This window comes from Rhinopithecus roxellana, chromosome 3 (genome assembly GCF_007565055.1).
Source record: "Rhinopithecus roxellana isolate Shanxi Qingling chromosome 3, ASM756505v1, whole genome shotgun sequence".
Classification (NCBI taxonomy): domain Eukaryota; kingdom Metazoa; phylum Chordata; class Mammalia; order Primates; family Cercopithecidae; genus Rhinopithecus; species Rhinopithecus roxellana.
This window is the reverse complement of record NC_044551.1, coordinates 135,208,281-135,233,324: the sequence shown is the minus strand read 5'-3', so window position 1 is coordinate 135,233,324 and position 25,044 is coordinate 135,208,281. Positions and strand designations below refer to the sequence as shown.

Genomic DNA, 25,044 nt, shown 5'->3' with positions numbered 1-25,044 from the left:
GAATACCTGCAAGTATCTGTTAGCCTTGATTCTTTTGGTGATGGTACTGGTGGTGGAATGAGAATGGAAATGATTGGGGGAAGTGGGAGCTGGTGTTTTTTCCTCTGGCTTACTGCGAAGGAACTTGTTATTTTTGGAATTTGTAACTTGGAAAGATAATTTTTAAAGTATATATAAAGTTATTGAACTGTAGTACACTTTATGTTATAAAAAATATAAAAGTATGCATATTGTAAGTGTACAGATAAATGAAATTTTTAAAACTTAAATTAATCAGTTTCAGCACTCATGTAATCAGCCTCCAGACCAAGAAAGAGAGCATTCCAGAAGCCCCCTTTGACTCTTCTCCAGTTGTTAACTCACCATCCTTCCTACTGACTCTTGGTATTTTTAAGAGCTTAAGATTCGCTTTTCCTATTTTTAAATTTACATAAATAGAGCTGAACAGTATATACACTTGAATGTCCAGCTTCTTTTGCTCAGTATTGTTTGTGAAGTTCATCCATATTTTTGCCGGTTGTAGATATTCATGCTCATTACCATATAGAATTCTCTTATGTTACTATAACACAATTTATTAGTGCTACTTTTAATTTCTGTTTGGGTTGTTTTCAGTTCTGTCTATTACATATAATACTTCTATGGATACTCTTATACATGTTTTTTGATGAACATATGCCTGCCATATGCATTTCTGTTGAGCACATTCCTGGGGATGGAATTGCTGAATGACAGTGTGTGCAAATATTTGGTTTTAGTAGATAATGCCTATCCATTTTCCGAAATAGTTGAACCTAATTATACTCTCGCCTCTAGTGTATGAGAGTTCCACTTCATTAATGCGTAGCTTCTTCCATCTTTACTTTTGGTTTGTAGTGGTATCTCACAGTATCAAAAAAGTGTATTTTTAGAAAAACAATTCTATGTTCAATATAGAAAAATTGTAAAGTACACATATACAACAAAAATAGAAATCATTTACAATAAAAATCATTTACAATCATTACAAGAATCATTTACTGTCATTCAGAGATAGCCACTATAAACATTAAGCATACTGTTAACATGTTCATATACACACACTATATACATATTTAACAATTTTTCTTCTTTATTGTCAAAACAATACAGGTGTATTCCATGAAATTTGAGAAGTACAGAATAGCATTAAGATGCAGAATGAAAGCTACCATATTCCCTCCATGAACCACTGTAACATATTGGCATTTTTATAACTTTTATTTTGAATGATTTAGCATTGTAACTTTAGTAGTTAACACTACAAGTAGAGAAATAATGATCACGTTTGTTCCAGAGAATTAGTCATAGAAGCAAAGTCCTTAGAATCCTCAACTTTGTATAGTGTTTTACATTTGTAAGGCATTTTCCATACATTACCTAATTTGTACTTCATAATAATTCAATTTATTAAATAGAGGTCAGAGTCAGTAAATAAATTCGCTAGCATCACACAGGCAAGTAATAGAGGAACCAAGACCTGAAAATAAACTTTTAACTCCTAGGTCAATGTTCCTTTTAACATATCATAGAAACAAAACCAAAGGAGATGTGATCATTTCTATATCCTTGACTCCAGATAGTATCCTAACAGTGAGAACCATGATGTGGTTTTGTGAGAATCAGGGGAACTTGAATCATTTTAGTTGCCAGATAGTTCAGTAGAAGAGACGACAGCATAGGATTTCCCACCCAAACTGGAGCTCCAGTGAACAGGTGTTTCTGGTTTGCTGGACAGGAAGGTGTTCTCTGTAGTCGGTATGGGAGCAGTCATGACAGTAACATGCCAGACACTTGTGACTACCCTGAAAGCCGTCTGGGTGGAGATTTGTGAAACAGTCTCCGTTGAGGTTATTGACAAGAAATATTGTTTGTACTTTTTTTTCCCCAGAATCTCTGCCAATATCTCATCTTACCTAAAGATCTTACATAAATATCTTAGTTGAGTTATTAGAGTACAAACAAGTAAAGAAAGGAGAACTAGTGGAAGCATGAAAAGGATTGTTATTGAGATATAGTGACACAGTTGGGCTGCTTGTTATTATATTTAAAAGTCCCCAAGACTTACATACAATGTTTCTGAGAAGAAATATTTCTATTTCTACATCTATTCTATTAGTTGTTTGGATAGAGAGATGTATTTGTCCTGTAGAAATACTTTTTATGAATTCTCACAACTGTTAACTCAATGAGTGTCTTAACATATCAAGCCTTGAAGTTCTTAAATAATAGTATAATACTGAAGTTTAAAAATTGTGATGAGGCTAGGTGTAGTGGCCCATGCCTGTAATCGCACCTCAAGCAATCCTCCCATCTAAGCACTTTGGGAGGATTGCTTGAGACCAGGAGTGTGAGATCAGCCTGGAAAACAGAGCAAGACCTTGCCTCTTAAAAAAAAAAAAGAGATTAAAAAATTAGCCAGGCATGACAGTGGACTCCTGTAGTGACGTCCTCGCTACTTGTTAGTCTGAGGTGGTTGGATTGCTTGAGCCCAGGAGTTTGAGGTCACAGTGAGCTATTATCATGCCATTGCACTCTAGCCTGGGTAAAAGAGCAAAATCTTGTCTCTGAAGTAAATAAATAAATAACTTAATTAATTAATTAAAATTGTGATGAAATTAAGCCCATTTTTAAATGTGCAAGAGTAAATTTTAAAATATAGAATAAATTTATATCTAAATACACACATGCACATACATGTATACATGTTCAGAGACTGTTTTCTAGAAATGTTGACAGACTGATATAAGTTACCTTTAAGGATATCATCTAATTTGAAGATAGTTACCAATTCTTTTAGTACAAAATATCATAAATCCTAGTGATTATGGATTCCTTTTTAAAAATCATAATAGAAGATAATATCCGATTCATTGTATACTAGTTACGAAAAAGTTTTATTTATCCAAGAATATCTTTCAGTAAAATTGGCTTACTTTCTGAATCACACTTACATTTTAGGACAGGACACTTGAAGGTATTGTAGCATTTACACTTGTCTCTAATTTCAGGTCCTGGAATACTGAGAATTGGAGCAGGGATAAATGGCAATGACAGATTTACAGGTCTGATGCAGGATGTGAGGTCCTATGAGCGGAAACTGACACTTGAAGAAATTTATGAACTTCATGCCATGCCCGCAAAAAGTGATTTACACCCCGTTTCTGGATATCTGGAGTTCAGACAGGGAGAAACTAACAAATCATTCATTATTTCTGCGAGAGATGACAATGATGAGGAAGGAGAAGAATTATTCATTCTTAAACTAGTCTCTGTGTATGGAGGAGCTTGTATTTCTGAAGAAAATACTACTGCAAGATTAATAATACAAAAAAGTGACAATGCAAATGGCTTGTTTGGTTTCACAGGAGCTTGTATACCAGAGGTAAGTAGTGAGCTTGGAGAATTTTGGAGTTAAAAAATTCATTGTAGGTGAATTTGTTTGGGACTCAGCTTTCTTTCATTTGGTAAGATTGGTTGCGCATCTACTCCAAGTCCAGAAGTATGCTAGGGCCAGTGATTGCAAATATAAATTACAAAATTCTTACTCTTAGGAGTTCACCCTTTGAATCAACTTAATGAGCTGATAGAAGTAGTAAGTTAGCAAATGAAACTTTAGCAGTTCGCCTTAAAGTTAGTGCTCTTCAAAGAATGCATGTTTATATTCCACCTATTTATTTTTTGGCTACTGTTTTGGATGCCATTTAAGTGAATGAAATAATATATATTGAAAGCTTGTATGAAGAACTGTATTTGCAACTTTATTAAAATATGATTTTTTGAGGTTTTATTTTTTTACACGTGAAATGTACTTGAGTAGTCAGTTCTTCCGTGTTGGGTGTAAATGCCTTTCTTATCAACCATCTTGGCCAGCTTAATTCATTAGGCTGTCTTACTGTCCTTATCAGTTCTTTCCATGTTTTCGAAGATTTGTAATCATCTTGGTTTCCTGTTCAGTAATGTGAGAACTCATGAAACTACTTCCCAGGTGTTGTGTGTGACGGCAACAGCTTGGTGGCCATGAAAGGATGCCAAGGAACAAGAGTCTTTCTTTTTGCAGTTGATTCTAATTGGTTTAGAAGGGTGTATAAGTATATTGAAATGATTTTTAAAAAATGAATGAGTAGAGTTTGAAAAAAAAAATCTAGGTCATAGACTCATTCTAGGTTAAACTGGGATGCCTGCCTCTCTGGAGTGTCTTTCTTGCCACTTGAGCCCTTTGGTTTAGTGACAGTCATAAGAGATCTTCAAATAGTGTGATCTTTTTTTTTTTTTTACATCAGAAATAGAATATTCTAGACTAGCAATAGCAAATGTCATACAAATCTACAACTTGAAAAAGAAAGCTGTTTACGTATAGTGGATAATGCCTTTAAATAAGTATTCAGCTATCAAAGAACTTTCACATATTACATTTTATGCACCTTTCTGATAATCCATAATATAGGTGCAATATTAACCAGTGTGATAGTGATATTAACCAGTGTGATTATTTTGTATAATGTGTGTCAACATTTTGAAGATCTATATAATCAGTAACTAATATTTTTTAAGTAATCAATGCATATTGTTGCAAATCATGCCTGAGTAAAAGACTGTTTCCAAGTACAAAGTAGACCAGTGAATTTTAAAGTACTAGAGTGTGTTCCCAGGTTGCAACTAAATGCTAAGAAACTGCCACTTGTCAAATTTTGGATTTTGGCATAGTATCAAGGAAAAATACCCATAATTATCGGAAAAGACTAGTAAAATCCTCTTCCTTTTCCTGTTACACACATGTATATAAAAGGCTGGATTTTCTTTATACCCTTTAACCAGAGTAAAAGATAGAAACAGACAGGCTGGGCGCGGTGGCTCATGCCTGTAATCCCAGCACTTTGGGAGGGTGAGGCGGACGGATCACGAGGTCAGGAGATTGAGACCATCCTGGCTAACACTGTAGTTCTTTCCCATAAAATATGTTGTTTATGTGAGCATAACATATTATTGCTGTCTTAAAATGAGTTATCAATCAATATTTAAATTTTTTAGTTTTTCATTTGTACTATGGAAAATATCAGCAGATTTTAATGACATCAACAAAAAACTCTCTGGGATTCTCAGTAGTTCTGATGTGTACAGGAGTCCTGAAACTAAAACATTTGAGAACTGCTGGTTTACTCTGTGCTTGTAATTATCTTCAGAGTTTAAATTTTATGATCACTTGCCTCATTTTTAGAAATAAAGACTACAGCCAGTTCCATAGATTCTTCTCTATTATGTTGTTGCAATGACATTGACAATTTAACTTTAAAAAAAAAATCCTTCAAAATTTCTGAACGCAGTAGAGACCCTGTAAAGACTCTGGGCTGGGCACGGTGGCTCATGCCTGTAATTCCAGCATTTTGGGAGGCTGAGGTGGGAGGATCTCTTGAGCCTAGGAGTTTGAGAACAGCCTACGCAACATAGTGAGACACCCATGTTTATTTTAAATTGAAATAAAAATTTTAAAAATTTAAAATAGGCCGTCTGAGTTATGTTATGCTTTTACCTTTTTTGTAGATTAATATGACATAAAGTAATATTACAGTTAAAATGATAGCATACTGAAATCTTAAATAGTGAAAATACGTAGACTATGGCATAGCTTGCTATTTGGCACATTGAAAGAGAAGGTAATTATTCTGTGATTTGTTTTCTACCAACCAGGTACGCTATGTCCTGGCAAAGAGCAGGTGGTTAATAAACTGTAATTAAAAGAATGAATAAAACCTGTGAAGCCGTTTCGAGTCCTGGTGAGGCATGCCAGATAGTGCTTTGGATTCCCAGTGGGATCTGTATTGAACAGAAGATGGATTTTGTTAGTTCTATAGCCTAGTAACCACATTCTCATGTTTCTTCCCCATATTTTGTTATTCTGTGTACTTTCTATATTATTTTCTCTCTACCATATTTTAACACTGTTTTTACATGTATACCACGTAATTATAAATTAATGAAGTTGCTTTCATAGTGATTCATAGAACTTGCTAGTCTTATTATTTTATTTTTTATAAGTAGTACTTGCATTATATTTTATATTTATAAACTGTGGCTTTATTTTATATGAAATACATTTTATATTTATAAACTTTGGGAAGATCTTGTGAAAATAAGAATATCATTTCAACTTGGACTGTATTTGTTTTTAAGTGCCTACCATATGCTATGTGAATAGACTCCTTTGGATATAAGTGATATTGGTATAATCCGATATCACCAATCATCACCCATGCATGAAACAAAATTAAAAATTAATTGGATTTGTAGCTTTAATTTTCTGTTGCAATAGAGAAGGCCGATTCATGGTTCAGAATACTTTTTCTAAGAAAAGAGATTTCAAAACCTCTTCTTACTGTTTCTGTTCATTATTACTGTTCTGATGATCTGAATATTTGGCAAATTCTTGACTTAAAAGAGGAGACGGTAGTGAGTGTTATTGTTTCCAGTGAGATACTGTGTGGGGATGGTTTGATGATTATTATGGATGTTACGCCTCTTCCTCTAGTGGCCTAAATGTTTGTTTGTATCATAATTCTAAACTCAATCAGATGAATATTTTAATATTAGAAAAAAGGTTTAGATATTTATTTTCTATGTTTAGTGTGTTTCTGTATTAATAATTACATACTGGAGTCCAATATTTCTAAAAGTGTTGCCCTCGGATGACCCTGTCAGAAATACCTAATGCTTATTACCGGACATCGTTCTTGACTCAGGACCCCATTCCTGGATCACATTCTCTGGCTGGGGGACAAGGGAAGTTTAAGCTGAATTAGAAAATCTGTTTAAATGAAAGTTTTCATATATAGAGTATACACAAAAACAGAGAAGATAAAGGAATGAGTCCCAGTGTACTAGCTTCAATAATTATCAGCCTTTTGGCAATGTTGTTTAATCATTTTTGGTTAAAGTACTTTTTTTTTTTTTTGAGACGGAGTCTCTGTTCCCTAGGCTGGAGTGCAGTGACAGGATCTCGGCTCACTGCAAGCTCCGCCTCCCAGATTCATGCCATTCTCCTGCTTCAGCCTCCAGAGTAGCTGGGACTATAGGCGCCCACCACCACGCCTGGCTAATCTTTTGTATTTTTAGTAGAGACGGGGTTTCACTGTGTTAGCCAGGATGGTCTTGGTCTCCTGACCTCGTGACCGCCTGCCTCAGCCTCCCAAAGTGCTGGGATTACAGGTGTAAGCCACCGTGCCTGGCCAGTTAAAGTATTTTTTAAAAGCAAACCTCAGGCATTATGTGATTTCTCTGTAAATTCAGAAATATTAAAGGTGGATTTGCACTGAGAATCCTGGTGGTTTTTTTTGATGGACCCTTGACATTAGAAAGCTCTTTTATAACTTAAAAAGTTTACTTTATTGAGCAAAATATTACTTCATTAAATTTTCTATAAAATGTTGATATATAGCATATAACTGTACATTCTTTTATTAGATATGAATAGTGATTTTGTAAAACTGAAAATATTCAGGAAGCTATAGGTTTTGATGAAGGTTTTAGTAAATAAAAGTATAGTTAGGTAACTTTTCCCTGTAACTTTTGCAAACAAAATCCTCATCTCAGTCCTAAATGCTGTCTGGTAATGCTTACGGATTTCATAAAAGTTTAAGTTTGTAAAAGAAACCATCATACATTTCTTAGTATCTCTTTGGATCTATTTAACTCATGCCTCTTGCTGAAAAGGGAAAATATTTAATATTTACATATTATGATTAATGGTTTATTAATTTAACTCATGAGATGTTATGATCTCCATTTGCAGAAGAGACTGCGAATGCTTGATAAGTGGTGGAATGAGGAAGCTCAGGACTGTTTGACCTTAAAGCCATACTCTTTCCATCACACACTTGCTCATGTACCATTCTGCTAGCATGAAAATCCTGACGTAGATCCCTAAGTGGAAGTTAAATCTGATGTTGTATTGACACGTGGGTCTCAAGCTGCATCCTCCTCTTCTGTCCAACATCTTAAGGTTGGAGTGCCCCACCTTCAGGACAGTCAGTTCTGCCATGACATGATGGATGGATTCTTAAAAATCATCACACTGTGCCAGATGCATAATGAGAAACACAGAACTTATGGAAAAGATGGGGTTAGGAAAACACTGCTCAAGAACTTGGTCATTGACACTTAAAAAAAATAGGGACCTGATAAAAATGTGTACACTAAATATTTAATACTTATAAAACACAATAAATATGACATATTAATTTAAAAACTTTAAGTTTATTTGTAGAAGTGGGCATCAGAAGGATTGCAGCTTGTGTGTTATTGTGAAATGATATAATGAGCATTATCTAAAATTGGAGGAAAGTTATAACACTAGATGTGGTTAAGTGTGGCTAGTAACACAGGTGTTGAACTGAGTAGCTGGTAGTTGTTGGAGGTATGTGTTTGAGGTTTGTGGCTTGTTTCAGGTGGGCACAGTTTTCTGTGTCCATCACGTACGTTTCTTATGGATGAAATAGCACTTATAAGCAAATGCAAGTTGTGGCTCTTTTCAAATTGTTCCCTAATATATTATCAATTGCATTGGAACAGTTTCATGATTTCAATATAAGGGTTATAGCAGAATTAAATGTAGTTGGTCCTCTTCTCCTATCCATCTACACTCCCCCTGTTCTCGCAACTGGTTTTCAAATACCATTTGTATAATTATCTATTTATCCACCGATTTTATATGGCTTTAAATATCATTTATATATTGTTAACTTCCAAATTTATGATGTCAATCTCATCTTTTCTCTAAAATTCCAGACCCATTTCTTTAGTCACAACTTGATGCATTTCTAGTATGTTTATTTCATAGACACTTCAAATTAGACATATTTTAAGCCCTTTGATTCTTACCCAAAACCTGTGTCTGACTCATACAGTAGGAAAGTCAAGCCCACTTCACAGATGCCTGGGCTTCATATGTTGCTACTTGCTGTAAGTGGGCTGATGCCTCTCTAGTGCTCTAATCAGAGGTGTTTCTTAAGGTCAGAGGGCAGAGCCGTAAACCGTCCACTTAGCCATTCATCTTTTGTGGTTGGAGAAATGGCCTGAAGTATGAAGCTACATTCAACCCTGAGCAGTGTTCATGGTGTAGTTGATTGGTCAGGTGCTTGGAAGAATCAAGACTAGAGACAAAGATGTTTGGGGAGGAGTCATGTGAATAGATTGCCAGGAGTCAACACTGAATATGAGGGGGTGTTTCCCAAAAGGTTCTCAACCGTGAAATCAAAGTAAGGCTCCACTGCATATCGGCCAGACTCTCCTTTGTCATCACAGTGCCATTAACAGCATGATGGCAGGGATGGAGGTTGTGCATAGGTCTGACAGCATGAGCTCCCTCTTACCAAGACTGATGTAGCAAGTGGTGGTTGCTGAATGTCCCAACAGTGAGCAGCAGAGACCAAAGCTAAGCACTTCTCAATAAACCATTTACTGGTACATTGATCCCAACCAGACTTTATCACTTCAAAGTTAACAGCAATTCATTCTTACTGGAATTAATACTTTAGCTAATGTATTTACTTTAGCCTCCTAATACATCCTAATACAAGCATCATCATCTGAAGGCATAAAGAATGCCAGCTTTAACCACATGGAGACCTGCATCACATGGCCTCAAAGGGACTAATATGAAGGAGGTGTAGCAGTGGGTACATAGTCATAGGACTCGTTCACTGGCCTCACCATATACCACGTTAACCTGAAGTAGCTGGCCTCCTCATACAATTGAATGGCCTGCTGAAGACCTAGCCATGGTGCTGGCTTAAGGACAGCTTCTTGGAAGGTTGAAGTATTGTCCTCCAGGATGCAGTATGTGCTTTCAATGACTGGTATCTGTTTTTGTGTCCCCAATAACTAGAATACACAGGCTCAGGAAACAGGAGGTAGAAGTGAGACTGACCCCTGTCTCTACTACTTTTAGTGACCTGCTGCCTGAATTTGTTTCCCACTTTAGGCTCCACTGGATTAGAAGTTCTGGTTCTGGCAGTGGGGCTGGGGGAAGAATGTGCCTGCTAGGAGACAACTGAGGGCACCACTGACCTATCACCTGGTTGTTTTGGGCCTCTCATGCCCATGGACCAGCAGGCAAATAAAAGAGTTGGAATGTTGCCCCAGGTGTACTTGATCCTCTTTACCATGAGAACACCCGGGTTGCTGTGCTGCTCAGTGAAACTCAGAGGATTTACTGGAACGTCTCCTGGTGACTCCACATTCATTGATAACTTTCGACTATTGTCGATTTGTAGACAAATCCCAAATCTGTCCTCTGCAAGATGTCAGCACCAAAATGGCTCTCTCTTATGCTGATCAGAGATGCTTATGGTTCATATGAAAAATAAAGAATGGCATTCTATATATTAAAACTTGTATTTTTATCTGTATTCATTTTTGGTTATTTTTTCTCCAAATTATATATTTGCTAACATAAAAATAAAATTGAATTGAGAAGCTGAGGATTTGACAGTAGGAAGGCCTTACTCTAAATGATATTCCAACTGCTTCCACCATAGAGTTTTAAAGAATTATCTTTAAGTGTTTAGATAAAAAATTTTCCACTTGAAAAAACACCTCTAGGTTTATATGGTAAAAATACCAACAAATATATTAAGCATGGCATAAGATACCTTCTTTGATCTGACTGTTGTTCCCACACTAGGCATCTCTCAAGGCTCTCCCCATTTGGCACTTCATGCCCCCCTGCCAAAATGATACCACCAAATACACTGTATTGCTTCTTATGTCTATGCCTAGAAAGTTCTCTCTGATGTCATGTTCCTCCCCCTACCCCAAACCCCCACCCTTATTTGGTCTGTCTGTGCTGAGCCCATTATAAAATTGCAAGTTGGTCTTTCTGTTTAGAATTATACTTATCCAGAGAAAGGACTACACATTAAAAAATATTTTGCAGCCATACCATATGGCACAGTGGTTGGAACACAGAGATATCAATCAATGAATTACTTGTGCAGTTCAGAGATTATGATTCTTTTTCGTTTATCTCTATAAAGGAATGGGAGAAAATGAATGATTGTAAATATTTCTTAGGAGTCAGAGTTTTTCTGGGGGAATGCACAGGCCTCTTTAGTACCTTTTAGAGAGGTAAAAAGTTGTAGAATTAAGTTTATGGTAAAAGGGTTTTATTAAAGCATTGTAATTTTGTCACTGATTTGAATTGGTATGCACTTATTAATAATTTACATTCAATTTCAGATTGCAGAGGAGGGATCAACCATTTCTTGTGTGGTTGAGAGAACCAGAGGAGCTCTGGATTATGTGCATGTTTTTTACACCATCTCACAGATTGAAACTGATGGCATTAATTACCTTGTTGATGACTTTGCTAACACCAGTGGAACTATCACATTCCTTCCTTGGCAGAGATCAGAGGTAAACCCTACCTTTTTTGTTTCTTTGAAAGCCTCCTGGAAAGCTTTTCCTGACATGTTTGTTCTGTAATTTCTTTGCAGCTTCTTGTTATGTAAGCAATTTAAAATATTTAGATTGTTAGGTATACATCATGGTATAAAATATTTTTGTATTTATGCAAAAGAAAAATTAATAATTTTTTTTTTTTTTTTTTTTGAGGCGGAGTCTCGCTCTGCCGCCCAGGCTGGAGTGCAGTGGCCGGATCTCAGCTCACTGCAAGCTCTGCCTCCCGGGTTCACGCCATTCTCCTGCCTCAGCCTCCCGAGTAGCTGGGACTACAGGCGCCCGCCACCTCGCCCGGCTAGTTTTTTTTTTGTATTTTTTTTAGTAGAGACGGGGTTTCACCATGTTAGCCAGGATGGTCTCGATCTCCTGACCTCGTGATCCACCCGTCTCGGCCTCCCAAAGTGCTGGGATTACAGGCTTGAGCCACCGCGCCCAGCCAAAATTAATAATTTTGAATAATGTGTGTTTCTGTTTAGTTTATGAAGCCCAATATAATAAATATCGTATAGCTGAAAGGTATATTTCTATGGATTTTTTGTTATTACTGATGCACTGGGAACCCACAGATTTCTTTTATTATTATTATTATTATTATTATTATTATTATACTTTAAGTTCTAGGGTACATGTGCACAACGTGGAGGTTTGTTACATATGTATACATGTGTCATGTTGGTTTGCTGCACCCATCAACTCGTCATTTACATTAGGTATTTCTCCTAACACTATCCTACGACAGGCCCCAGTGTGTGATGTTCCCCTCCCTGTGTCCATGTGTTCTCATTGTTAAACTCCCATTTATGAGTGAGAACATGCGGTGTTTGGCTTTCTGTCCTTGTGATATTTTGCTGAGAATGATGGGAAACCACAGGAATTCTTTTTTTGTTTTTTTTGAGACAGAGTTTTGCTCTTGTTGTGCAATGGCATGATCTCGGCTCACTGCGACCTCCACCTCCTGGGTTCAAGCGATTCTCTTGCCTCAGCCTCCCAAGTAGCTGGGATTACAGGCATGTACCACCATGCCTGGCTAATTTTGTATTTTCAGTAGAGATGGGGTTTCTCCATGTTTCTCAGGCTGGTCTCAAACTCCCGGCCTCAGGTGATCCGCCCGCCTCAGCCTCCCCAAGTGCTGGGATTACAGGTGTGAGCCACCACGCCCAGCCCAGAATTCTTAATGTTAGTCTTCTAATCAGCCAGTGAGAAATTCCTATAACTGTAATCTCATTTTATTTGCATTAAACTTGGAGAGATGAGGTTTTTCAAATATATATTTCAAGAGTAAAGGTGACCTCAGTTTCATAAAAAAACTTTCCATGAACAAGAGTCACATGTCTGAATATATACTCCATAAATAAATGATATTTTTTATAAGTAAGATTGGGATGAGGCTTTCTCCTGTATCAGAATATTTAAGTATTGATCATGTTGGAATATGCATGTCAATATAATTTTTAAATTAAAATATAAATCTCTTATAAGTCATCAGGGATACATAGCAAACTAAGTTAAGGTTTGTAAATAATAAGTAATTTTTGAGGACACTTTTGAGGGATTTAGAAGTTAGTTGGATTAAAAAAAATTGAGGGAAGGTTTAAAATGTTAAGATCTAAAGAATAAAAGCTAAGGAAAAGTGACCAAATTTCTATAATTTGGTGGAATAAAGAAGCAAATTAAACAGTATAACAGCAAAAGTTCCTTGATACTAGTCTGTGGACAGACCCATGATAAAGGTTTTACTAGTACTTTACCATTGTTTTATAAATTAAATTTATATACATTTTGAAAGAGATAAGAGTTAATCAAATTTAGTAATTAAAGTAGTTCTAAATGTTCCAGTCAAGTATCATATAAAATATTTTGACTGGACATGATGGTGTGCACCTGTAGGGTAAACTACTTGGGGGCTGAGGTGGAAGGATAACTTGGTCCTGGGAGGTTGAGGCTGCAGTGAGCTGTGATCACACCAGTGCACTCCAACCTGGGCAACAGAGCCAGACTTTATCTCATATATATTTGATTACCTAAGTTAACAATTTCTTTTTCCCTTAGTTCATGAATTCTATGATTTAGGTAGTACATGTTATTTTTGCACTTCTCTGAGCACATCAGCTGTGTCATGTATTACTCCTTAATTTAAAATACGATTAAAATGTACATTAAAAGCCAAATTTAAGTTTGAACTCAGATCTAGTGAACCAAAATCTCTAGAAAAAGAACATTGAAAAAAAAAAAAAAAAAAAAAAAACAGCTCTCCAGGTGCTTTTAGGACCAATGATTAGTATTTTGGAGACTGTATTTGGATTTAGAGTTTGTTTTCAGACAGTTGTCACTCCTTTCTGGGAGAAACCAGGAAGTCACCATTCTTACTTACATAGCCTCTCTATTTCTTACTCTGTATGTTAAGTGCCTCATCAGGCCTGCATCTTCTCTCTCTAGACAAATCTCAAATCTAACAATTTTTCCACATCTCTTTTGTTACTGTATTAGTTCAGAATTTTATCATTTCTGGTCAGTCACCTCCTAACTTATCCTCTTGCATCCTTTTTTGTTTTGTGCACTCTGTTGATTCTGCCGTGGTACTTATTCTAAAGCAGAATGCTCATTTGGTCAGTCCTCTGCTTAGGATTCTTCAATTTCTCTCCACTTTCTGTGGAATGAAGTCCAAGTGTTTTATGATAGCATAAAAGATCCCTATGATTTGGCTCCTGATTATTCATTCAGCCTCATGTTTTCCTCTTGACTGGTGATCCGATTGCAGATGCCGTGTTGTTTCATGTCTCCTTGCCTTTGTCAGTATTATGTCTTTTGTTTGGAGTGTCCTTTCCCATTATTATTTACAACTGTAAGTGATCAATCAGAATTTGCTTCAAACACATCTGCTGTAAAACCTTACCAGGTAGAGTTAGTTTCTTCATCACTTTATTTTGTACAGAACTCTATCATGATATTTTCACATTGGATTTTAAGTGATTTCCTATAGATCTGTCTCCTGTGATAGATTAGGACTGGGGTCATGTCTAACCCCAGCATACTGCATTATGTTGAAACATGTTCGTTTGATTAATAAAGAAAGGAGAAACTGTTTTTTCACTTTAAATTTTGAGTTAAATTTTGTAGAGCATGGCTGAGTTATTCCTATTCCTTTTATAACCTTTTTTGGATTAATTGCTTGTGGGACTCCTAAGGCCCATCATGAATCTACTTTCTAAAATACTGCTCCTGAGCATGTCAGGCTCTCCTTAGGCAGACACTAGACACAGGTACATTGCCCTTGCTTCTTATCCTATCACATCTCATCATAGAACTTGCAGTTTCTTAATTGGGAAGTCTCTACCTGATGTTGGTAATACCATGGTCTTTGGTACAAAAAATATATGATATTATATTGGTAAATCAACGTATCATATATGATGTGATACTGATGCATGTATAGGCTACTGTCAGAAAATGCTACTGCTCAGCACCTGCCTTAGTCTGTTGGGACTGTTATAACAACATACCTTAGACTGAGTGCCTTATAAAGAACAAAAAGTTACTGCTCACAGTTTTGGAGACTGGGAAGTCTGAGAGCAGGGTGCCTGTAGATTCTGTGTCTGGTGAGGGCTTACTCTGCTTCAAAGATTTGGTGCCTTCTCAATATGCCCTCCTTACGGTGGAAGGGGCGAACAGGCTCCCTCAACACTAATTCCATTCATGAGAGCTCTATCCTCAAGCCCTCATCACCTCCTGAAAACCCCACCTTTTAATAACACTACTTAGGGGATTAGATTTTAACCTAGGAATTTGGGAGGCAGGAGGACAAGACATTCAGACTATAGCAGCACCCATTATTTTAAAGGAATTAATCTATTCAGACTTCTCTTTCGCTGTATATGTCTGTATGCACACATATGCACACACACATACAGTGTTTTAATGTTTAAATTTATGCAGAAATAAGTCTTAAGGGGTAACTTCATTTAAATATAATTTAGTTGCCTTTTGAATTTTCTTCTGGTAAGTAATTTCTAAATGCCTTATTGCTTAGTGCCTCTGGATATTTATATTTATAGGTTCTGAATATATATGTCCTTGATGATGATATTCCTGAACTTAATGAGTATTTCCGTGTGACGTTGGTTTCTGCAATTCCTGGAGATGGGAAGCTAGGCTCAACTCCTACCAGTGGTGCAAGCATAGATCCTGAAAAGGAAACGACCGATATCACCATCAAAGCTAGTGATCATCCATATGGTAACCTGCTCCTTTTGCAAGAAAAATCTTCTCTTCTCTGGGTGTACTTAGTTTTGTTAAGAACTTCTTAAGGCACTTTTTGCAAATGATGGAATTAGAATGCCTTCGACCTCCTGGTTTCTAAACTCTTTAACTTGTATGCTGCCATTTTGAGGGACATTGTTTATGAGAGAAAATATAAAGATCAGTTTCCAAACTTCAATAATATATTTTGAAAAGTTTTTGCCCAATTATTAAAATGAAACAAATTATTTCTGTTCATAGCTATCAAATTTCTTTATTAATTATCCTATGGTGATTTTTTAACACGTAAGTGAAAAACTTTGTAATTTATATTTTATTAAGCTTCAAGAAGTGAAGCTATCACTCTTTATATTAATTTCTTTTTTTTTTTTTTTTTTTTTTTTTTTTTTTTTTTTTTTTTTTTTGAGACGGAGTTTTGCTCTGTCGCCCAGGCTGGAGTGCAGTGGCCGGATCTAAGCTCACTGCAAGCTCCGCCTCCCAGGTTTGCGCCATTCTCCTGCCTCAGCCTCCCGAGTAGCTGGGACTACAGGCGCCCACCACCTCGCCCGGCTAGTTTTTTGTATTTTTTAGTAGAGACGGGGTTTCACCATGTTAGCCAGGATGGTCTCGATCTCCTGACCTCGTGATCCGCCCGTCTCGGCCTCCCAAAGTGCTGGGATTACAGGCTTGAGCCACCGCGCCTGGCCTTATATTAATTTCTTTTTGTCTTATACTAAATAATGACAATTTTCTCGATTGGGGAACTATCACAGATGTCTGTCCTAGTAAATTGAGAATGTTTTCTGTATTGAAAAATAGTATTTCTTCTACAGGAATGAATCAAGAACATCTGTTAAAAGGTTTGGGTAGAAATCTTGAGAGACTCTTCACCTTTAGTTTTCATAGTTAGGTTTTATTTGTTTGTTGATTTGTTTGTTTTTAAGTGTTGCAACTCCTTTAAGGTGCCATTTAACCTGTTCTACTATATGTTCTAGAATGATTTCTGGAGATTCTAATAAAATATGAGTAAAAGTTAGAAAATGTACATTTTAAAATGCTATCAATATTCCTGCTATTGATGCTGCTGTGGGAAGAAAAGCTTTCTTTGAGTAGAGACATGGAAAATTAACAATTTAACTTTCATTATTCTGAAAGCTTATGAATATATTCTGTGTCAAAAGCATGTTAGTTAAATCTTTGCTAAAATATTTTCTAAATAAAGGCCCTCCGATTTTTGGCCTGGTGATCAAAATAATTGTGTAAGATCGCTTTAATTGAATAAGAAATTCTTGCACAGTTCATTGGGAGAATGCCTTGGCCCCTTTGTCTCCACTAGGCTTGCTGCAGTTCTCCACAGGGCTGCCTCCTCAGCCTGAGGACACAATGACCCTGCCTGCAAGCAGTGTTCCACATATCACCGTGCAGGAGGAAGATGGAGAAATCAGGTTATTGGTCATCCGTGCACAGGGACTTCTGGGAAGGGTGACTGCGGAATTTAGAACAGTGTCCTTGACAGCATTCAGTCCTGAGGATTACCAGGTAATTCACTCAGTCCTTTTGAAGTTGTATTTGCACTTGTAAAACAGACATAATCCTTCTCTGGAAAGGATTTACACTGTACCTGGAACATGGTGACTCATGCCTGTAATCCTAGCGCTTTGCGAGGCCAAGGTGAGAGGATTGCTTGAGGCCAAGAGTTGTTGACCAGCGTGGGCAATGTAGCAAGTCACTTTCTCTACAAAAACAGAAAGAAAAAAAATTAGCTGGGTGTGGTGGTGCACACCTGTTGTCCTAGCTACTCTGGCAGCTGAGATAGGAGGATTGCTTGAGCCTAGGAGTTCAAGGCTGCAGTGAGCTATGATCCCATCACTGAGCTCCAGTGTTGGTGACATTGTGAGACTCTGTCTCTAAAAAATAAAATAAAATAAAAAAGAAAAAGAAAAAAAGAAATAATCTACCTTATCTAATTGGAGAATATTTATTTAGAATTTACGTTGAACACTATTCATACACACTGAAGTGTTTTCAATTTTGTATTTTACTTGTCTTCTGAGTATTTATAATAATTTGGGATATAACAAACATTCTGATTTTACAAACTCATATACAGAATGATTGTAATCTGTTCGTATACAGAATGATTGTAATCTAATGGATCAATCTTTTATATTTCAGAATGTTGCTGGCACATTAGAATTTCAACCAGGAGAAAGATATAAATACATTTCTGTAAACATCACTGATAATTCTATTCCTGAACTGGAAAAATCTTTTAAAGTTGAGTTGTTAAATTTGGAAGGAGGAGGTAAGGCTGGTAATGCAAAAATATTAAATATTTGCTTGTCTCCCCATGCTGATGACAGTAGATTCCTTTAGGGAAGTATGTTCCTTTGAATTAATCTTACTTAAATAAATGAATAAATTATTAGTTTTCGGAGAAGGCAGCCTGAAAGTTAATAATTGCTTAAGATACATGATAATGTATACCATAATATATGTGGTAATATAATCTATATGAATCATTTTTGATTGATAATTCCTTTCTTGGTAAAAAGAAAATCCTCCTCTTTACATACACTTTTAGTATTAGTCTTATAAATTAATATTCAACTCATAGTTTCACATTGATATACTTTCGCTATGAAGTTTGGTTAATTCTGAGTAATATCTCTGTTTATTATATGGACAGCATGTTTGTGCTGTTTTTTTCTCGCTTATTATTACCCACTGATATTTTTCTAGAAGAGATGTGCTTTTAGAATGTAACGTGTAAGTGTACTAAGTCACCAGATTACAGGTTTCATTCATGGTAGGTTCCTGTAAGATCACCTCTCTCTTTTCCGTTTTTTGCTATAGCTCTGCTAGGTCAATCTACAGATATAACAGTGTAAAATCTAGTCCTTTTGGATGATCTATTATCAGTTGATTATTAATAAAAGAAATCAACAATGCCTTAACTTCAATTCTGCTTTTCAGAAAGCTCTGATTATCAAGGGTTATTGGAATCAAACTTATTTCATGACAAAACTCATCTGTAAGTGAGGCTATTGGTAATATGTATCCCAATTAGATGCAGTACTTCTTTGCAAAAGTGTTCATGTGTTTATCAGGTGCTACTGGGAGTGTTATGGAATACGTACGATATGCATTGTATTACCTTTATAAGTACAAGAAATTGAGAGATGATACAGTGTTTATCAGAACAGTTCCTTTCATTACAAAACCTGGTATAATAATAATTATCTCATTATTATTTATTATTTTGATGAAGAAAGCTATAGTATATAAGCCATCCAAAGGAAAAATTGGTATGACTGAGATATTAAAGTTGTCGTTATGTATAAAGTAGGTATTTGGGGTAAATATGCAAAAATTTTTCTTTCCTATGTTCCCAAATCTCAGGTGCGAGCAAGGAGACCAAGCCAGTGTTTGGGAGCAGGGAAATGGTTAAACAGTGTTGAGCTTGGTTGAATGCATAAAACAGTAGAAATGTGCTGTCTAGTAGGTGGCATATAAAAATACCAGCTTTTCTTGTCTTCCAGAGACAAGTCCTTGTATCTCCAAATCACTATTTGCATTACTAAAAAGGTTACTATAAAATATTTGAAAAGTTGCCCTTTGTATTACTTATAGCTAAAAATCCTTATGTAACAGAAAGAGAAAATGTTAGTCACCATTAGCTAATACTGATTAATAATTGTACATGAAATGTTATTAAGATGATAATAATACTTGTGATTATATGACCACTTATAGTGATACTTGTTATATTATTGAGAAATTTCTCCCCGTATCTCTATATAACAATATGCATTGTTATATATTAATTGGACTTGAATACTCACTAGAAAACCAACCTTGCAGTTTCGTAGGAAGCAATAGTGGCAGAGAATCTGATTTATCCCTCAGTGAGTTGGGATTGGAGGAAAAGGAATTTATACAATGACCTTTACTCTTGGACTCATAGGTAGGGACTGTTTAACATGTCAGGTAGCTTATAGAGCTAAATTCTTTGGAGAGTCAAGGACTTATTTCATGCTTTTTAACTATAAAACTGATGAAACTGATGATTCTACATAAGGTAGCCACAACCTGAATAGATGTCTTATGCTAGCCAAAGTATATATGGTGTTGAACTTCTTTTTTTATGACTTCTGGATAATGTGGGAGCAAAGCCATGTACCAGATATTTACTGGAAATCCATTTTGCCTTTTGGATCTGTGTGATGATTTCAGGTTCCTGGTGCCATACATTCTCATATCTGATATATCCCAGTCCCGCTGACAGGCAAAAACACAGGGCAAAAGGAGAAGAGAGGGCAGATCTTAAACTAGCATGTCAATCAAGGATATTGGTAGAAGCATATATGTATGGATGTGGCTTTGCTATTTTTACTCTCCTATTGCTATCATCATTGCCCTTCCTATCTTCTTTGTTTGCAAACATTTGGTAAAATAATGGTTGGGGTACAAGATATATTAGAGGGGAAGGTATAACCATTTTCTCTTTATTATGGCCAAAGTACTTTATATTTTATATTTTGATAATAGTATTTATTTTCCATTATTTTATTTGATCTTTACAACTCTTAGTCCATTTCATGCTGCTATAACAGAATACCACAGACTGGGCAATTTATAAACAATAGAAGTTTACATGGCTTATGGTTCTCGAGGCTGGAAAGTCCAATATTGGGTGACTGCATCCTTGTAGGGCATTCTTGATACATCATAACGTAGTGGAAGGCTCCACATGGTCAGAGAATGCATATGAGAGGGCAAGAGAGGACTGAATTTGCTTTTACAAGAAATCCATTCTTGCAATAATGAACCCACTCCCAGGATACCAGCATTAATTTATTCATGAGGGCAGAGGTGTCATGACCCGATCACACCTTAAAGTTCCCAATTCTCAATATGGTTGCATTTACGATTAAATTTCCAACATGCGAACTTTGGGGAACACATTCAAACCATAGCAACAACATATCTATAAAAGACAGCACCTTTCATAGGTGAGGAGACTGAGATACCAAGAAGTTTTGTGACTTGCTGACATTTTTACAGCTGGCATCTTTCACAACCAAGAAAGCAGAATATTTAGATGGCTTGTCTAGTACTCCTTCCACAATGTCGGTGGCCAGAGGGTGATCAAGTTTGAGAATGGTAAATAATTGTGATGGGGATTTGAATGTGTGGATGGAAGGAAAAGTTAGATGCATTTCCCAATGTTGAACTGGTTGTTGCAAATGGTGAGGTGATTATCATAGGCATATTAGGCCTAAGCATATGATTACATAATCAAATAAATATATTTTAAATATCTAAGATATTAGAAAATAATTTACATTGCTGCAAAAAAAGTGAAAATTTAAAAATAGTACTAGATTGGGAGAAATGGGAAATAACAATTACAGTCTACATGGAGTATTTCATGAAACTGAATGAAATTTTGATAATTTGATAGCTTGACTGGTGCTATAATTTTGCTATTTAAAATGATCCGTTTCCTGTGGAAGAAAGCATGTTATTGGGTTAATACTACTGCATTTTCCTCTTTGCTTGATATGTTTTAAGACCTCTCAATTTTCTCATTGTGTCAATGTGTGTTGTGTGGGTTGTGTCTCTGTGTCTCCTTGTGAAGTAGCTGAACTCTTTAGGGTTGATGGAAGTGGTAGTGGTGATGGGGACATGGAATTCCTCCTTCCAACTATTCACAAACATGGTAAGCAGCTTTTCTAAGGTCCTTTACTATTATACGTTTTAATTTTAACTTCTCGTTTTAGAGACAATACTGACCACTTATTGACACCTACTATGTGTAGGTCCTTTACATATTTTGTCTCATTAACTGTCACAGCAACTTTATGAAGTATAATTTACTTCACGTTGTAGTCACCCAGCTAGAAAGGGATCAAGTCAGAATCACATCCCTGTCTGCTTCCAAAACCTAGACTCTCCTTCCTGTATGAACCTAATGCAGTTTCCTGATTGTAATTGTGATAGAAATTTCATTTGAATGTCATTGATAAAAATGATTGTTTGGAAACATTTTACATAGCGTCAAATACCTAAAAAGAGGTCAATAGAAAATTTGTATTTTCATTTTAAATACATCACACTTATTCTCTGTACAAAAAGAACTATGAATCCTTATATGTAAAATTTAATCAAAACAAATGGGGAGTAATCCCAGCACTTTGGGAGGCCAAGGCGGGCTGATCACCTGAGCTCAGGAGTTCGCGACCAGCCTGACCAACATAATGAAATCCTGTTTCTACTAAAATTACAAAAATTAGCCAGGTATGGTGGCATGTACCTGTAATACCAGCTATTCAGGAGGCTGAGGCAAGAGAATCTCTTGAACCCAGGAGGCAGAGGTTGAGTGAACCAAGATTGCGTCACTGCACTCCAGGCTGGGTGGCAGAGCAAGACTCTGTTCTCAAAGAAAAAAAAAAAAAAAAAAAAGAAAGAAACAAACAAATGGGAAAAAGAAATTAGGAAGAAAATAAATGGATAGTTGGCAATTAATGAGGGTGATATTGAAAAGAGGATGCCTTTTGAAGTAGATTTATATACAAACATGATTCAGCTTTTTACCTCAAATATTTTTTCACATGTGAAAAGCATACTTAGAATATTTGTTTCTTGAAGAACAGCATTTTCTAATCCTCAAATCCTTCTTTTTTCACAATGTCAGATTTTATATTTTAGTGTCAGAACTCAATGATTTCACCCCCTTCATTCCTATCTTCCATCAGTGCCTAATGCAACCTCTGTAGTTAATTACTCTGTTACTTTTAGAATTGTTCATTTTCTAGTCTGCAGACATTAATGCAACATAAAATTTGAACAGTCTTTTTAGGAAAAAATTAAATGCTGCTTTAGATCTTGGCATCTTTTTAGCTGCAGAATGGGACTATTTAGGATCAGGAGAGAGAGATTTATAGCATCATCCCATGATGAAAAAATAGGCCTAGAATTCATGCACATTGGAAACCAAGAATCTGTTCAGCCAGAATGACTAAAATCATAGGGAAACTACTTATTATTTCATGAAGGTAAGAGTCATTTTGGCTCAAGTTCTTTTGAGGTCAGCAAAGGTCGTGGGAGACCTTCCTCATATACTCAGTGTGGAAGAATGTTCTCTTTCATAGAGATGAAAAAGAAAAACAAGTTTTCCTTATTCATCTCCAAGTGCTTATGCAGCACTTGTACATCACGTTGGTGCCAAAGTAGAGAAAGGTCATAAAAGCATGAATATGTGTGGCACCCATTTGTGTCTGCCTTTCTTTCTAAAACAAATTAGAATGTACTCAATGAACGTACGGACTCTTTTCAAAAAGTTGCTCCTTGGCTTTTCCTTTGGTTTGTAAATTACTCATTAACATTTTTTTTTTTTTTTTTTTTTTTTTTGGAACTTGTTCATGCAGCTGGTCTAGGAGTGGCTTCCCAAATTCTAGTGACAATTGCAGCCTCTGACCATGCTCATGGCGTATTTGAATTTAGCCCTGAGTCACTCTTTGTCAGTGGAACTGAACCAGAAGATGGGTATAGCACTGTTATATTAAATGTGAGTATCTTTTCTTCCTTCATTCCTAGACATTTTCTGTTGTTTTAAAAACTGTACTATGTTATGAAAGTGTGTTTTATGTTTTCTGCTTTTTTTGTGTAGGCCTAGGGGAATGAGCCTGTTGGCACAGGCAATACAAATTGGTGATCGAACAGTGATTTGGCATTTATTTTTGTCTTTAGTGTTGCACATGGAGTCATTGTTTAATCCTGAGGATCCTTGACCCTTTAAGGAATATAATGGAGCTGTACTACAAGTATTTATCTTACATAGATTTTTGTGTTTGTTCAGATGGGGTGTGGTAACAAACATCTCTAAAGTATCAATGGCTGGTACAAGAAAGATTTGTTTTTGTTTTTCCTTTTTTTTTTTTTTTTTTCTTTTTTGGAGACGGAGTTTCACTCTTGTTGCCCAGTGGAGTGCAATGGCGCGATCTCAGCTCACCACAACCTGCGCCTCCTGGGTTCAAGTGATTCGCCTGCCTTAGCCTCCCAAGTAGCTGGGATTACAGGCATGCGTCACCATGCCCGGCTGATTTTGTATTTTTAGTAGAGACAGGGTTTCTCCATGTTGGTCATGCTGGTCTAAAACTCCCAACCTCAGGTGATCCACTCGCCTTGGCCTCTCAAAGTGCTGGAAAAGATTTGTTTTTCATTCACAGTATGTATATGTCCAACTTAAGTTAGCAAGGGGCACTGATTATTAGATACTTTAGGTACCAAGGCTATATCTCAGCAGGTGCTTTTATCTTCTTGGTGGAGGGAAATGTGGATGTGAAGAACAGCATGCCAGCTCTTATAGCTTCTTTCTGGAAGTGATTGACATTATTTCTACTTAACTTCCTTGGTCAAAGCAGGTCTCCTGGCTGTGCCTAATGTTAGTGGATGAAGTGCAGTCCTATCCTGTCTCTCTCCCATAAGGAAAGACGATCTAAAACATGGGTGAACTATCTATAATAATAACTTTTTATTATATATGTGTGTGTTTGTATGGCTACTCTGCTTTGTTCCAGTAGAAATGAAGAAGGATTCATTGTTCAGTGACTCACAGGAGCTAACTACTTGCTCAGCTTCCATATGAATAATGAAGAAATATCACTCAAACATATCCTTCTGTACTACTATGGCAGATTTTCAATAAACTGTTGTGGGATAAATTGAACAACCTTAGAAAGGATAACTCAGGAAAGATTAAAAAAAGCATTAAGGGAAAGGATCAACTTTTTATAAAATTACTGTCTAATTTTATTTTGATGTAACCATCATATTTCAAGAACAAATAAAAATTACTCTTAGTTGGGATTTACTTGGATACATTTTTAAGCTTTTCATTGTTAACATTAAATTTTTAGGCTTTTCATTGTTAGCATATTATTGACAGAAGCATATCTTCCTTCTTAAATGTGTTTTCTTATACTTTGGGTCAAATATGTTTTTTGGTGAGTTTGCATAATATATTGAAGATAAAAGTAAATGTGATTTGTTTTAAAATGAGTTTTACAGCTCACTTTTCAGAAAACACCATTTATATATAACTTGCAATGAAATATATACCATTTTTGCAGCGATTGTGAAAACTTCTATGAGTGTGCCTAAATGTAATTCATTGTTAATCACATTTGATTTATTGGGGATAAAATAAAAGATACACAAAAGATAGTTATAATTTGAGTAGAAGCTACATTTTTTCATCAATGTATATTTTCATGCAGCAATCACTTTGAAATTTTTATTTCAACTGTTTCTTTTTTTTTTAAGAGATAG

The 25,044-nt window shown here is 36.0% G+C and overlaps 1 protein-coding gene across 1 annotated transcript in view; it reads left to right on the top strand.

Annotated features, from left to right (window-relative positions):
- The window catches only part of ADGRV1 (adhesion G protein-coupled receptor V1), a 611,804-nt gene that overhangs the window by 101,936 nt on the left and 484,824 nt on the right, over positions 1 to 25,044 (top strand). Inside the window, exons 21-27 of the mRNA XM_030927972.1 lie at positions 3,030 to 3,403; positions 11,251 to 11,427; positions 15,525 to 15,705; positions 17,045 to 17,247; positions 17,884 to 18,013; positions 21,353 to 21,433; positions 23,142 to 23,281. Of these exons, the coding sequence (XP_030783832.1) occupies positions 3,030 to 3,403; positions 11,251 to 11,427; positions 15,525 to 15,705; positions 17,045 to 17,247; positions 17,884 to 18,013; positions 21,353 to 21,433; positions 23,142 to 23,281 (1,286 nt within the window). The remainder of the gene's footprint in view (positions 1 to 3,029; positions 3,404 to 11,250; positions 11,428 to 15,524; positions 15,706 to 17,044; positions 17,248 to 17,883; positions 18,014 to 21,352; positions 21,434 to 23,141; positions 23,282 to 25,044) is intronic.